Genomic DNA, 15,183 nt, shown 5'->3' with positions numbered 1-15,183 from the left:
ACCCCAGGAGGTGCCGAGCAGGATTGACTCTGAGGGGGATGGGAGGGTTCCTGGGGAAGGAGCCCAAGCCATGAGATGCTCCCGGACTCCTGCTGAGGCCTTTCCAGGGGCTGCAGCCGAGCTCTTGCCATTGCAGCTACTGGAAACGCCACAGGTCGGAGAAAAAACGGCCCCATCGGGTTTGATTAGATCTGGGAGCCCATGTGTGGGAGTAAAGCAGGCATTTTCCCGATTTTTGACTGTACTGTTTTCGGTGCTGACTCTGCCCTCAGTATTCAGGGGTACGGGGGCATTCCAGGTGCCCATCCCGCCATTTTGTGGGGCTGAGGAGAACGCAACACCTTTTCCTGTTTTGTTTTTCTTTTCGTTGGGGTCACTTGAGGTTGCGCATGGTTTATTCCTGGCTGTGTGCTCAAGGATGAACCCTGATAGTACTCTGGGGACCTTATGAGGTGGTGGGGATGGAACTCAGGTAGTCTGTGTGCATGGCCAGGGCCAGCCCTGCTGTCCACTCTCTCAGGCCCTGAACTCAACACTGACAGTGGCTCTGGCCAATCCCAGCAGCCACACAGAGGGGAGCGCTCTGATTGGTCAGTCCTGGATCCCGCCCCCTGAACCACAGAGCTCTGTGGAGTGACAGTGGGGGCTGCCCATAGGAGTGAGGGGCGATGTTTGCGGGCAGGAGGACCCAAAGTCTCTGATTCTAAATTCCTCTTCCTTCTCTTTTCCAGGAACCCCCCAGGAACAGTCACACTCAGGTTTGGCTCGCCAGATGGGCCTGCCTGTTGTGGTTGTTGTGGGAATCGTGTTGGTGGATGTGTTGGGGGCCCTGGTTTAATCCCGGGGTCGGAGACAGTGCCGTGAGTGTCTCTGGAACATTCCCCACTCGTGTGTCGGCCCTGAGCATCCTGAACCCAGATCCCTGAGCCCAACCCCGCGCGAGGCTCTGTGCTCGTTCCCCAAGCAGCCTGTCCTGCGTGTCCCCACAGCCGGGTGGCCCTGACCCGGCAGACATGGACACTGAGGCAGGGGCTGGTCTCCCACCCGAAAGAGTGAGGCCCCCCGATTCCAGGCCCCGTCAGCACTGGGCGCCCACCAGGGGTACATGGGTACTGAGGGCAGAGTGATACCCCCAGCTGTCCCTCATGTCCCTTGCTAGGAGAGACCCCCGGATGCCTCTACAGACAGGAGGGGGCAGCAGGAACTTGAACCCTGGCCCCCCAGCAGGAGTTGAGGTGGAAGAACTTGCTGGGGCAAGTGAATTAACAGGTCATTAACATGGACTCAGTCAGTATTGATCAACAATTGATTATAGGGCTGTGGGTCAGAGCAGTAGTAGAGCAGGTAGGGTTCCTGCCTTGCACACAGCCAACTGGGATTTGATCCCAGCACCCTATGTGGTCCCTCAACTTCACCAGCAGTGACCACTGAGTGTAGAGTCAACAGTGGGCCCTGAGCTTCGCAGGTTGTGGGCTAAAACCCAATACTACTGTTATTGATAATAATAGGTCAGGGATAGTGTTTGGCTTCTGTGATTTATTGATTTATATTCACTAACAGGCCATATGGGGTTTGTAGTATTGATTCATTGATTGAAAATTAATAACAGGCCGGGATAGGGTTCAGTGGTGGAACATGTGACTTGATATATGAGATGCCAGGTGTGATTTCTGACACTGCAGAGGAAGGAAAGGAAAGAATGAAGTGAATCCCAAAGAGTTACTGAATAAAACCTCTCCCCAACCCGGTTTTAGAACTGTGGGTCTCTGAGGGAAGGGGAGCCCTGTGGGCCTGGAGTCATGGTCCCCAGGCCCCTGGGTCTGCCCGTGACTGCCTGCGGGTTCCTGACGCGTCTGCTCTGTGTCCACAGGTCAGGACCCCCACAGCGCCCTTGATCATGGGGTAAGTGTGGGTGGGTGCTGAGGTGGATGAGGTGCCCACAGAGCACTGCCCAGTTGCTCTCCCAGGAGCACCCCATTTGTTGCTCCCAAATCTCTCACACTTACTCACAACCGACCCTAGTTTGCTGGCTCTGTGCTAGGGCTGCTGGTAAGTTTACATTTCTGCACTCCTGACTCTGAGTTTGGGGGTCAGCCAGGGCAGAGCTGGAGAATCATGTGTTTTCAAGGAAGAAACACAAGCCCCCCCGCCCAGTGGGCAAAACATGTGCCAGCCAGGCCAGCACCATTCCTGTGCTGTCTTTCAAACGTGGGGGTCTACATTTTAATGGGTGTTCCTTGTAGGCCCCTCAAGATGCATCTGGGGAAACTGCCTGGCCCCCAGAGAGAATGACCCACAGGCTTGACCTCTGGGCCGAGGGTCTATAGGGAGAGTCGCTGGTTTTGTCTGAAAGGACCTTGCAGGTCAAGTTTGAATACTGTAACTGAGCTGTAACACTAAGTCACTAGCATATCTGCTGGGCACCTGCTGTGGCACAACTAAGTAAAGAGAGCTCCGCCACTATGCTAACAGCTTCTGTGCTTCTGGACAGCTTCTATGCTGCTATTCAAAAAGTAAGGGGGGGATCAGTGTACAGGGAGAGCTTTGTCCTGAGGTCAGCATCCTGAGGTCAGCCCTGACCTCACCTGCCCCTGCTCCAGCATCTCTAGGTTGGTCCATCTTTGTCCTCTGTCGGTGGATCGTGGGAAGCGCTGGCTTCTCTCTGCACAGCTGCACAGGAGACAGGCTGGAAAGGGAAGATTCAAACTGTTCCCAGTTTGGGGGTTTAGTTTCTCACAGACCTTCCTCCTTTCACTACTGCAAATAGATTTCCAACTTCCTCTCTCTGGAGAGGGAAGTGACAGTTGTGCTCCCACCTGCTTCCTCCCTTGACTGGAGCCAGGTTGAGCCATGGACTCTGCCTCTCTTTCTTTCAGGCCCTGAAGGGACTGCCACCCAGATACTCCTTGTCTGCTAAGAGCATGTTACTTACCCCTTCAAAACCAGAAAAGCTGAAAATGTTGATGTATCACTGTGTTGGGTTGTGATGGTTTGTCCGTAACTCAGCCTGCCGTGTTGGTACCAAAGGAGCCTTTCCTGACCCCTCCAGCTGTCCTCCCGCCATCCTTAGGGAGTCAGAAAATCTGCTGGTGCAAATCGACCCATTAACTACGCGTATGTATGTGTGTGTACACAGAACTGGCCACAATGCTCATCGTCAATTTGTCTGTCTGTGCACTGGAAAGCCAGAGCCAGGATGAAATCAGAAGCAGAAGCCCTTGGACCAGCTGCATCACCAATAAAGGTCAGAGTGTGAGGCCATGTGTACCAATGCTTAGAAATATCTGGTCTTTTTGACAATTGTCTTTTTGCCAGTTTAGATTTTTAATGATTCCAGGCTGACTAGATTGGATTCCTCCCAGACACTCAGGGAAAGTCTGAAGGTGAAAGTGCAGCCACCCTGCAGGGCTTCTTACTGTGGACTCGGGAGCAGATTTGTCCTTGGTGAACTTCGGCAGCTTTAAAATATGAGGCTGGGGGTCAGCCTCCATTGCAATTTTTGTTAAAAAAAAATAAGAGATACCTAAAAGTAAAGAGAAATCATTGTAATTAATGTTTTGAATTAAATTGTTAGTATGTGTGTTAGTATGCAATTAGTATGCAATTGAGTTTAATTTAGGTTGTTTACCAGGTTACTTTGGAAAGTTTTAAGTTTGTATTGTGTTTAAAGGGCAAATGGGCAGTGCTTTTTAATTACTCTTGAGAAACAAGACTTACCAGGACCCAAGTAAAAAAAAAATGATGATTTGAGACATCCGAGAGCCCCAGGAGCACCAGAAGTGAGCACCACAATCCGATCCAGCACTGAAGTGGCCCACCACTCCCTGCACAGCAGTTTGGACTCACAGCTCAGCGTCCATTACCTAATTCTGAAGGGGACATCCTGGCTATCCCAACCACATTAGGCCAACAGTCCATTATCCTATTCCAATCAAAATATTCCCCCAAAACATTAAAATGACAGTGAACACAAACAATTGCACAATCCCATTGAAAAAGAACACTTCCCCTGAAGCTACGCCAGTGGCCCTACATAAGGCACAGAGGAGCACTGAAGAAGCAGTATCCTTAAAGGGGGAAAAAGAGACCACCATCGACTGAGCCCATCTAGAATTCTCCCTTGCAGCGAGAGGTGGTCACTGGTAGTGTACTGAAGGGACCCATCTCCATGCTACCACAGCAACATGAAGAAACAGTGCAGACTACCCCCCTCCCCAGGAGTGGATGAAAAAAAGAGCCCTGAAGTCTCAACAGGGAATTCCCACAAATAGAATCTCTCAGACAAAGAACTCAGAGATGAAAGAAACGTTGAGGATGTTCAATGAACTCAAATAAATGGTGGGACAGACATCCAGTAAATTAAAGGAGGACATGAAAGGAACAGTGGAACGGACAGCCAAGAAAATACAGCAAGAAATGAGAGCAGAAATAAGAAAGCTACAAACAGAAGTGTCACTAACATGGGGCTAGAGCAATAGCACAGCGGGTAGGGCGTTTGCCTTGCATGTGGCTGACCCGGGTTTGATTCCCAGCATCCCATATGGTCCCCTGAGCATCGTCAGGGGTGATTCCTGAGTGCAGAGCCAGGAGTAGCCCCTGTGCATTGCAGGTGTTACCCAAAAAGCAAAAAAAGAAAAAAAAAGTGTCACTAATAAAGGAATTGGTAGATGAAATAACAAACTCAGTGGGTTCCCTCAACAGTAGAATGACTATAGCCATAGACAGAATCAGTGATGTTGAAGATGAGCTGCAGAAAGCCTACAGGAAACAACAAACAATGGGAAAAGACCTCAAAATAGCTCTAGGGCAAATCAGAGACCTAGGGGATGAATCCAAGAGGAACAACGTAAGAATCATCAGAGTACCAGAAGGGCAGGGAGGCAAACCCAATGAAAAAGCCACAGTTAAAGATATCATTGCTGAAAAGTTCCCAGAACTGGAGAATGAAGGCATCCAGATCCAAGGAGATCGTAGGGTGCCAGCCAAGAGAGACCCCAATAAAAAGACTCCAAGACATAACATAATCAGAATGATGGATGCCACGGATAGAGACACAATACTGCAAGCAAAAAGGTCAAAGAAGGAAATCACATACAATGGAACACCCCTTAGATTTACAGCAGACTTATCAGATGAAACCTTCCAAGCCTGAAGACAATGGTGGAATATAGTGAAAAAAATTCAATGAAATGAAAGCCTCACCAAGAATACTTCTTTCCACTAAACTCTCACTCAAACTTGAAGGAACAAGATACACTATTTCATGGATAAACAATAGCTCAGGAACTTCATAAACTCAAAACCAACCTTAAAAGAAGGGCTAAAGGGGCTACTCTAAGAGAAGAAAACCCCCCTACATGCACAACAAACCTTTACAAAAAGATGGCACACTACTCCATGACAATAATCTCTCTCCATGTCAATGGTCTAAATACACCAATTAAGAGACACAGAGTGGCAAGATGGATTCAGACACTGAACCCAGCATTCTTCTGCCTAAAAGAAACACACCTGAACAGTCAGAGCAAACAGAGACTCAAAGTCAAAGGATGGAAAACAATTCTTCATACAAACAACTCCCTCAGAGAAACTGGGGTGGCCATACTAGTATCCGACAACATAGATTTTAGGCTGAAAAAGGCCATTTTTTAATAATCAGGGGATATGTACAACAGGAAGAAATCACACTCCTAAACATATATGCATCCAATGAGGGACCAGATAAATATTTAAAACAACTACTAATAGAATTTAAGGAGGACATTGGTAGCAACACAATAGTAGTCGGACTTCAACACTGCCCTATCACCTCCTGATAGATCAACCAGACTGAAACTCAGCAAGGAAGTACTGGCTTTGAATAAAGAAATGGAAGAGAGTGGGCTAATAGATGTATACAGAGCCTTTCATCCCCCCAAATTGAATACACATTCTTTTCCAGTGCACATGGAACATTCTCCAAAATAGACCATGTGCTGGGCCACAAAACATACCTCAATTGAATCAGAAGAATAAAAATTGCATCAACTCTTTTTTCAGACCACAATGCACTGAAGATAGAAGTTAATCACACAAAGACAGAGAATCAAATCAAACACCTGGAAATTTAACAACTCAATATTGAACAATGCGTGAGTCAGAGAGGAAAATCAAGGAAGAAATCAAAAGATACTTGCAAACAAATGAGAATGAAGACACGAGCTACCAGAACTTGTGAGACACAGTTAAAGCAGTGTTGAGGGGAAAATTTATAGCTCTGCAAGTGTTTCTCAAGGAGGAAGAGCCCACACAATAACCTGACTTCACAGCTCCAGATCTTAGAAAAAGTCCAACAAAAGGAGCCCAAACCAAAAAGGAGGAAGGAAATAATAAAACTTAGAGCAGAAATGGAAACCCAAAAAACTATCCAAAAAGTCAGTGAAACCAAGAGCTGGTTATTTGAGAAAATAAACAAGATCGATAAACCACTAGCAAGACTCACAAAGAAAGAGAGAGAGAGAGAGAGAACCCTAATAAGCTGAATCAGAAATGAAAAGGGGGACATCACAACAGAAACCAAAGAAATTCAAAAGGTGATCAGAGATTACTTTGAAAGTCTATAGGCCACAGAACAAGAGAACCTAGAAGAAATGGATAAATTCTTGGTTTCCTATAACCTCCCAAGGCTGAGCCAAGAAGATCTGGAATACCTGAATTGACCTATCACCATCAAGGAAATTGAAAGGGTAATTAAAAATCTTCCCCAAAACAAAAGCCCAGGTCCAGATGGATTCACTAGGGAATTCTTCCAAACATTTAAGGAGGACCTACTGCCAGTCCTTTTCAAGCTTTTCCAGGAAATTGAAGAAACAGAAACTCTCCCAAACAGTTTCTATGAGGCACAAATCACCCTAATACCAAAAGCCAACAGAGACCCCACCAAAAAAGAAAATGACAGGCTGATATCTTTGATGAACACAGATGCAAAGATCTTCAAGAAAAATATTGGCAAATAGAATCCAGCAATTCATCAAAAAGATTATATGTCACGACCAAGTGGGTTCATCCCAAGGATGCACGGATGGTTTAACATTCGCAAGTCAATCAACATAATTCATCAGATCAATAAAAGAAAAGACAAAAACCATATGATCAGATCAATAGATGCAGAGAAATCATTTGACAAGATCCAGCACCCATTTATGATGAAAACTCTCACCAAAATGGGAATTGAAGGAACTCAATTAGTCAAAGCCATCTACTACAATCCTACAGCAAGCATTATCCTCAACCGGGAAAAACTAAGAGCCTTCCTTCTAAGATCAGGGACAAGACAAGTATGCCCATTCTCACCACTATTATTCAATATAGTACTGGAAGTACTTGAAATAGTAGTCAGGCAAGAAAAAGACGTTACGGGCATCCAAATAGGAAAGGAAGAAATCAAACTCTCACTATTTGCAGATGACATGATACTATATTTATTTATTTATTTATTTATTTATTTATTTATTTATTTATTTTAGTTTCTACAAATTTTTTATTGATATTAATAAAATACTTTCTGATCCATATTCCTAATTGGTTAGAGGAACAAATATTTTTCTAGCATTTCCCTTTTCTTTTTTTTTTTTATTCTTGAAAATATTTTTTTTTAAATTTTTTATTGTGGAAAGTTACAAAGTTACAAAGTTTTCAGGTTTAAATCTCAGTTATACAATGCTCGAATACCCATCCCTTCACCAGTGCTCATATTCCACCACCAAGAATCCCGGTATAGCTCCACCCCGCATGATACTATATTTAGAGAAAATTGCTCAAAGAAGAAATTCAAATGGCCAAAAGGCACATAAAAAAATGCTCTTCATCACTAATCATCAGGGAGACACAGGTCAAAACAACTATGAGATATCACCTTACACCACAGAGACTGGCACACATCCAAAAGAACAAAAACAGCAAGTGTTGGTATAGATGTGGGGAGAAAAGAACTCTCTTTCACTGCTGGTGGAAATGCCGACTGGTCCAGCCTTTTTGGAAAACAATATGGACATTTCTCAAAAAACTAAAAATCAAGCTCCCATGTGACCCAGCAATACCACTTCTGGGAATATATCCGGAGATGCAAAAAAGTACAGTAGAAATGACATATGCACTTGTATGTTTATTGCAGCACTATTTACAATAAGTAGAATCTGGATAAAACCTGAGTGCCTGAGAACAGATGACTGGTTAAATAAACTTTGGTATATCTACACAATGGAATACTATGCAGCTGTTAGAAAAAAAATGAAGTCATAAAATTTGCATGTAAGTGGGTCAACATGGAGAGTATCATGCTAAGTGAAATGAGTCAGAAAGAGAGGGATCGACATAAAAGGACTGCACTCATTTGTGGAATATAAAGTAACATAATAGGAGACTAACACCTAAAGACAGTTAAAATAAGGGTCAGGAGGACTGCCCCACAGCTTGATAGCCGATCTCATGCACTAGGGGAAAAGGTAGCTGAGACAGAGAGAGGAGCACTAAATAAATGATGGTTGGAGAGATCACTCGGGATAGTAGATGCATGTTGAAAGTAGACTATGGACCAAACATGATGGCTATTTGTTACCTGTATTGCAGACCATAACACCCAAAAGGACAGAAAGAGTAAGAGGGATTGTGCCTGCCACAGAGGCAGGAGGTGGGAAGGGGTGGGGGTGGGGGAGGGATACTGGGAACATTGGGGGTGGGGAGTGGGCACTGGTGGAGGGGTGGATACTTGAACATTGTTTGACTGAAATGCAGTCATGAAAGTTTGTAACTCTGTAAATGTATCTCACGATAATTCATTAAAATAAATAGATAAACAAATAACCTGAGAAGAACCTGACATGTTTATTTAATTTTCCCTACTTTATTTTGACACCCTGGTTTCTAAGGCTGTGCACGATGGTTGGTTACAGGCATTCACTATCAGCCCCAATCCCACCCCCACTGTCCCCTTCCCTCCACCAAGAGGCCGTCAGACCGTGTTCTCCAGACTCTAGTCTCTCGGCCAGGGGGTGAGCTTCCATGGGGTCGTCACACTCTGCTCTTCTCAGCTGCCAAGGGGAAAATGGTTTTAACCCTCCAGGCTCAGCTCCACTGTCAGCCTCTCTAGTCACGCCCTCTTGCTTAGTGAGAAAGAAACGGACCCTTGCTAGTGAGCAGGATGTGTGAGAATGAGGGGAAACTACCTGCATCAGGTGGGGTGTTGGTGGCAGATCCCACCCTCAGGCTGGGCAGACCCTGGGGGCTGTAAGGCTCTTCAGTTCTGCATCAAGCCCTGGGTCTATTGGGGAAACCTCAGCCACACAGGGAGGGGCTGACAGGAACCCACTGTGTGTTTGCTACTGGCTGCTGCCATCTGGTTGCCTTTGTGACAAATTAAAGGATTTGGTCGTCCTTGTCAACATCTTCTTTGTCCTCCTCCACCTCCTGATCATTGTCGTAGTCATTGTCTTGGTTGTCCACCTGATTGTTGTCTTGTCTCCTTATCTTTGTCCTCATCATCGTAGTCCTTCTGGCAGCACACACAATACTTTGTGAACTCACAGGTGACTCAGAATAGCGAGAAACAGGATGATAGTCTGTGAACAAAACAGGAAACCTCTGAGTGTAATCAAGGAAATGACCTGACTTTGAGACAAGTTCCACCCTGTTCCAACTGCTCTGGTCAGCTACCAAGTAAGTAAAAGTTTCCCAGAAATCAAAGCTTGAGGTTGAACTGTTGTTCTGGTGCAAGCCGCGAGTAAACACACACGCACACACAAACACACACACACACACACACACACACACAGAGAGAGAGAGAGAGAGAGAGAGAGAGAGAGAGAGAGAGAGAGAGAGAGAGAGAGAGCGCTCAGGATGCGATAGTGAGTTTTATTAGAGGCTCAGCACTGAGGACCCAAAGTCGGAAGAGACAAAGACTCGGAGTCCCGTTTGCTGAGAGGGTCTCTCTTTATCCTCTAATTCTTTTTTTTTGCTTTTTGGGTCACACCCAGCAATGCACAGGGTTTACTCCTGGCTCTGCACTCAGGAATCACTCCTGGCAGTGCTCAGGGACCATATGAGATGCTGGGAATCGAACCCGGGTCGGCCGCATGCAAGGCAAACACCCTCCCTGCTGTGCTATCGCTCCAGTCCCTCTCTTTATCCGCTAAAGGTGAGCTACAATGTACAAACATTCTTATGAGTGAAGCAGGGGATACAGAGGTAATAAGAGAGAAACAACCAATTCATCGTTCCCACATGGCCTTCAGGTGCCCAGAGGAAAACAGTCAGTGTCAGTGTCTCTGCGCATTCGGTACAGCCTTCAGGTGCCATCTCCCATGAGGTCTCAACAATTTGTCAGGCCCAGTGTGCCCCCATCAATCTGGTGGGCTGGTGTGCCCTTAACTCGGTTGAATGGGGTCATGAAAGGAGTGCTTCTCCCTCCCTTCTGTTTAACTCAGGGGTCAATTCCAGTTTCCCAGTCCCCATCACATTTTTAAAATTTTCATTACAGTTTCATAATCCTTGTGATGTAAACTTCTTATTTGTCATTACAGGACATTCAGTATTCTAAAATCATGCTTGCTTGTGTAGAAAAAAGAACAACCTGATTGTTGTTGCTGAGTAGAATGTGATAGAGGAATGTTTCAAACTTGCCTGGACTCAGGTCGGGCTGTTGGTGGCTGAGCCCCGCTCTCAGGCTGGGCAGCCCCTGCGGGCTGATAGAGGCTTTTAGGTCTTTCAAACAACAGCCCTGGGGCCTTCAGGGTAACCTCACCCACAACCCTGAGGGCTGACTGTGACTGTGACTATGACTGGGTCTCTTGACTGACTGCATGGGCCTGTCTGGGGTCTCAGGTTTTCACAGAAGATTCTGAAATCAATACTCTGCCGAGTCTGACTCAAAAGAAACCACCTGTGTTTCCTCTAGCGGTGAACTGACACACCCTCTGCACCCCAAGTGTCAGGCCAGTTCTTTTAGCTCCTCCCACCCTGAGAGCACTTATAAGAGACCAGGGACAAAGTGGGGGAAAGCTTTGACCAAACTGGAGCTCACTTAAGCAATTTGGGTGGGGATTTTTCAGAAGGAGAAACTGAGGCTTCGAGGTCCGGGCAACAGTACAGTGGGGAGGGCGCTTATCTCCACAGGCCTCACAGGTAAGGTCCCGCACCCAGGTGGGTCCCTGACCCTCCCAGGAGTGAGCCTGAGTGCAGTGCCAGGAATGATGCCTGAGCACCACTGCATGTGGCAAAAAAAAAAAAAAAAAAAACCACCACTGCCAACAAAACACCCCAGACCTCGGGATCTGTGGCTATTCTAAGCTGTCTTGGTTCTGTCTCCAGTTTCCAGCATTGGAAAATGGCAGGTCTTTCTGACTGGCCTAACTTTCCTCCTAGGCAAGTCTCATAAAGTGAGGGGTTGAGGTTTTCATTGAGGTTTATTTATTTATTTATGTTGGGATCACACCTGGCGATGCTCAGGGGTTACTCCTGGCTCTGCACTCAGAAATCACTCCTGGCAGTGCAGGGGGACCATATGGGAGGCTGGGAATCAAACCTGGGTTGGCTGCATGCAATGCAAATGCCCTACCTGCTTCGCTATGGCTCCAGCCCCTCCATAAAGGTTTAGCAGAGAAAATGCTGGAACTTAAAGGAGAAATTTCTTTTTTTTCCTCAATTTTATTTTCATAAAGTTGTTCACAGTAATTGATTACATTTAATATTTCAACATTAATCCCACCAGCATTACCCCTTCCCTCCACCATTATTTCAAATTTTCTTTTTCTTTTTGTTTTTTGGGTCACACCCGGTGATGCTCAGGGGTTACTCCTGGCTCTGCACTCGGGAATTACTCCTGGCGGTGCTTGAGGGGTCATGTGGGATGCTGGGGATTGAACCCAGGTCGACCAGGTGCAAGGCAAACGCCCTACCTGCTGTACTATTGCTCCAGCACCTATTTCAAATTTTCTCACCACCACTAAAGCCTGCCCCACAGGCAGGTGCTAGATAATTTATTTTGCATTGCTTGTAATAAAGAGTATAGGATGTCTGCTCCATCTGAGGTGCTCAGTGAAATCAGCTCAGCGCAGGGTCTGGGGGCATCTCTGTGGCAAGCTGCCATCTTTTGAGATTCACCCGTGAGTCTCTGGATCTTTGCTGCTAATGTGCTTAATCCAGAAATTTCTTTTAGCAGAACTGGTTCTTCCAGCAGCAGCTGCCCCTGGAGTCCTGCACGGAGGGAATCAACCAGCAGGAAGAGAGGCCCCAAGGGCGGAGAGACCCCCGGCCATCCTGCCCAGCCTAGTAGGACCCCCGGCATGGCCCGGGTCCCCACCGTGCCCGGCCTGACTTTGCTGCTGCCTCTGTTCTTACCACTCTTGGCGCCCACCAGAGTCCATGAGTGACCCCTTCTCCTGTGCTCGGACCCTAGGCTCCCAGCCCTGTGCAGTGCCCACCACACCCCTGTTCCCCCACAGGCAATATCAAAAGCCCCACAGATGGTGGGGCTCTATTCTTAGCCGACTCTGCCCTCAGTAATCAGGGGCACGTGGGCAGTCCAGGTGCGCATCCCCAGTTTAGTGGGGCCTGGGAGACTGCAACACCTTTTCTTGTTTTGTTTTGTTTTTTTTGGTGGGGGGGGGTGTCACACTCGGGGTTGCTCAAGGTTTATTCCTGGCTCTGTGCTCAAGGATGACACCTGACAGTACTCTGGGGACCGTATGGGGTGGCGGGGAAGGAACCCAGGTAATCTGTTTGCAGGGCCAGCGCCCTCCCCACTGTCCTGTGTCTCTGGCCCCTGAACTCAACACTGATAGTGTCTCTGGCCAATCCCAGCAGCCACACAGAGGAGATCGCTCTGATTGGTCAGTCCCGGGTCCTGCTTCCTGGACCAGAGAGCTCTTTAGAGTGAAACTGGGGGCTGTGGATAGGAGTGAGGGGAGATGCTTGCAGGCAGGGGGACCCCAAAGTCTCCCATCCTACATCCCTCTTCCTCCTCTTTCCCCAGGATCTCCCGGGGAACTGTCATCCTCACGATCGGCTCTCTGGATCGGCCTCTGGGTTTCAGGAATCGTGTTGGTGGCTGTGCTGGGGGCCCTGGTTTATTCCCGGGGTCGGAGGCAGTCCCGTGAGTGTCTCTGGAACATTCCCCACCCGTGTGTCGGCCCTGAGCATTCCGAGTCACGATCCCTGAGCCTGATCCCGCATGAGGCTCTGTGCTCGTCCGCTCAGGCAGCCTGTCCTGTGTGTCCCCACAGCCGGGCAGACCCGACCCCGCAGACAGGGACATTGAGGCAGGGGCTGGTCTTCCACCCGAGGGAGTGAGGCCCCCGATTCAGGCCCCGTCAATACTGGGCGCCCACCAGGGGCACAGGGGTATCGAAGGCAGAGTGACACCCCCAGCCTTCCTTCAAGTCCCTTGCTAGGAGAGGCCCTCTGATGCCCCTATACACAGGAGGGGGAAGCAGGAACTGGAACCCTGGTCCCCAGCAGGTGCTGAGGTGGAAAAACTTGCTGGGACAAGTGAATTAACAGGCCATGATGGACTCAATCAGTATTGATCGATAATTGATTATAGGGCTGGGGATTAGAGCAGTAGTATAGCAGATAGGGTTCCTGCCTTGCACACACCAACCTGGATTTGATCCCAGCACCCTATGAGGTCCCCCAACTTTACCAGCAGTGTTCGATGAGTGCAGAGTCAACAGTGGGCTCTGAGCTTCACTGGTTGTGGGCTAAAACCCAATACTACTACTACTATTGGTAATAATGGGGCAGGGATAGTGTTTGGCTTCTGTGATTTATTGACTTATATCCAATAATAGGCCAGATGGGGTTCTGTGGTATTAATTCATTGGTTGATAATTTATAACAGGCTGGGATGGGGTTCAGTGGTGGAACACGTGACTTGCATATGTGAGATGCTGGGTTTGATTTCTGATACTGCAAAGAATTAGCTGAAAGGGAAGAATAGAGTGAATCCCAAGAAGTTACTAGATGAAGCCTCTCCCCAGCCCCATTTTAGAACTTGGGTCCCTGAGGGAAGGGGGAGCCCTATGGGCCTATAGCTGTGGGCCTGCACCCCGGGGTCTGCCCGTGACTGCCCACGAGTTCCTGATGTATCTGCTCTGTGTCTGCAGGTCAGGACCCCCACAGCGCCCCCGATCGCAGGGTAAGTGCTGGCGGGTGCTGAGGTGAGTGAGGTGGTGAGGTGCCCACAGAGCACTGCCCAGTCGCTCTCCCAGGAGCATCCCCTGTGCTGCCCCAAAATCTACTGTATCAGACTCAAAGGCAGAGACTAGTTTGTTGGGGCTGTGTTGGGGGCTGCTGTTCAATTTCCGTTTTGCCACTCCTGACTCTGGGCTCAGGGATCGCTCTGGGTGGGCTTGGGGGACCATGTGGTTCGAGAACAAACACAAGCACCCAATGTGTAAAGCATGTGCTCAGCCAACCGAACATCACTTCCCAAATTCCAACAAAGGTGGGGTCTGCATTTAAATAGGGCCTCTTACTGGCACCCCATGCTGCATCTGGGGAAACTTCCCAGCCCAAAGGGAGAAGGACCCACAAGCCTCAGCTCTGGGCCACGGGGCTGCAGGGAGAGTCGCTGGTTTTGTCTGAAAGGACCTTGCAGCTCAGGTTTGAATCTTCCCTTTCCAGGCTGTCTCCTGTGCAGCTATGAAGAGAGAAGCCAGCGCTTCCCAGAACCACCGACAGAGGGCGCCAGAGGACAGACGGACCGACCTGGAGACACTGGGGCAGGGAGGAGGTTTTAAGGCTTGCAGCTGTCCCCCAGGACAAGCCTCCCCCCATAGACCCCGCCCCAGATAGCCAGCAGGGGATCCCCTCTGCATCCTAACACAGGGCACAGATACAAATTTGGGGCCCTGGCACTGCCTCAGGTTCTGGCGTTGCTGGAAGGACTCACTGAACTCAAGAGAGCTGGGCGGTTCCTCACCTGACCATGTGGGATTGGGGTCTCCAAAGGGAAAATCTTGGGGGCCCCAGGGGACCAGCTCAACTCTGTTGGTTCTTGCTGAGTCCCTACCACCACCTTCTCCCAGGATCCTGCGTGCCAACACCCACGTGCAGCTCAGCTTAGCTCCATGTCCAGAGTTTCTGTGGGGTCACAGTGGACACAGGGGTCCACCGTGTGGCCAACCTGGGTTCCAGCCCCAGCAGAGA

At 48.3% G+C, this 15,183-nt stretch overlaps 1 protein-coding gene across 7 annotated transcripts in view; it reads left to right on the top strand.

Annotated features, from left to right (window-relative positions):
• LOC101545665 (poliovirus receptor-like) overlaps positions 1-8,689 on the top strand; it is a 32,982-nt gene extending 24,293 nt beyond the window's left edge. For 2 of the 7 annotated variants that reach the window (XM_055145068.1, XM_055145062.1), the window contains one exon: positions 732-8,689. In XM_055145068.1, the coding sequence (XP_055001043.1) occupies positions 732-838 (107 nt within the window). In that variant the 3' untranslated portion in view covers positions 839-8,689. The remainder of the gene's footprint in view (positions 1-731) is intronic. The other 5 variants (XR_008631210.1, XM_055145064.1, XM_055145067.1 and 2 more) reach the window with 5 other exon arrangements.
• Positions 8,690-15,183: the final 6,494 nt, after the last annotated feature.

The sequence above is a fragment of the Sorex araneus genome, chromosome 8 (genome assembly GCF_027595985.1).
Source record: "Sorex araneus isolate mSorAra2 chromosome 8, mSorAra2.pri, whole genome shotgun sequence".
Classification (NCBI taxonomy): Eukaryota; Metazoa; Chordata; class Mammalia; order Eulipotyphla; family Soricidae; genus Sorex; species Sorex araneus.
This window is presented reverse-complemented; position numbering and strand designations above follow the sequence as displayed.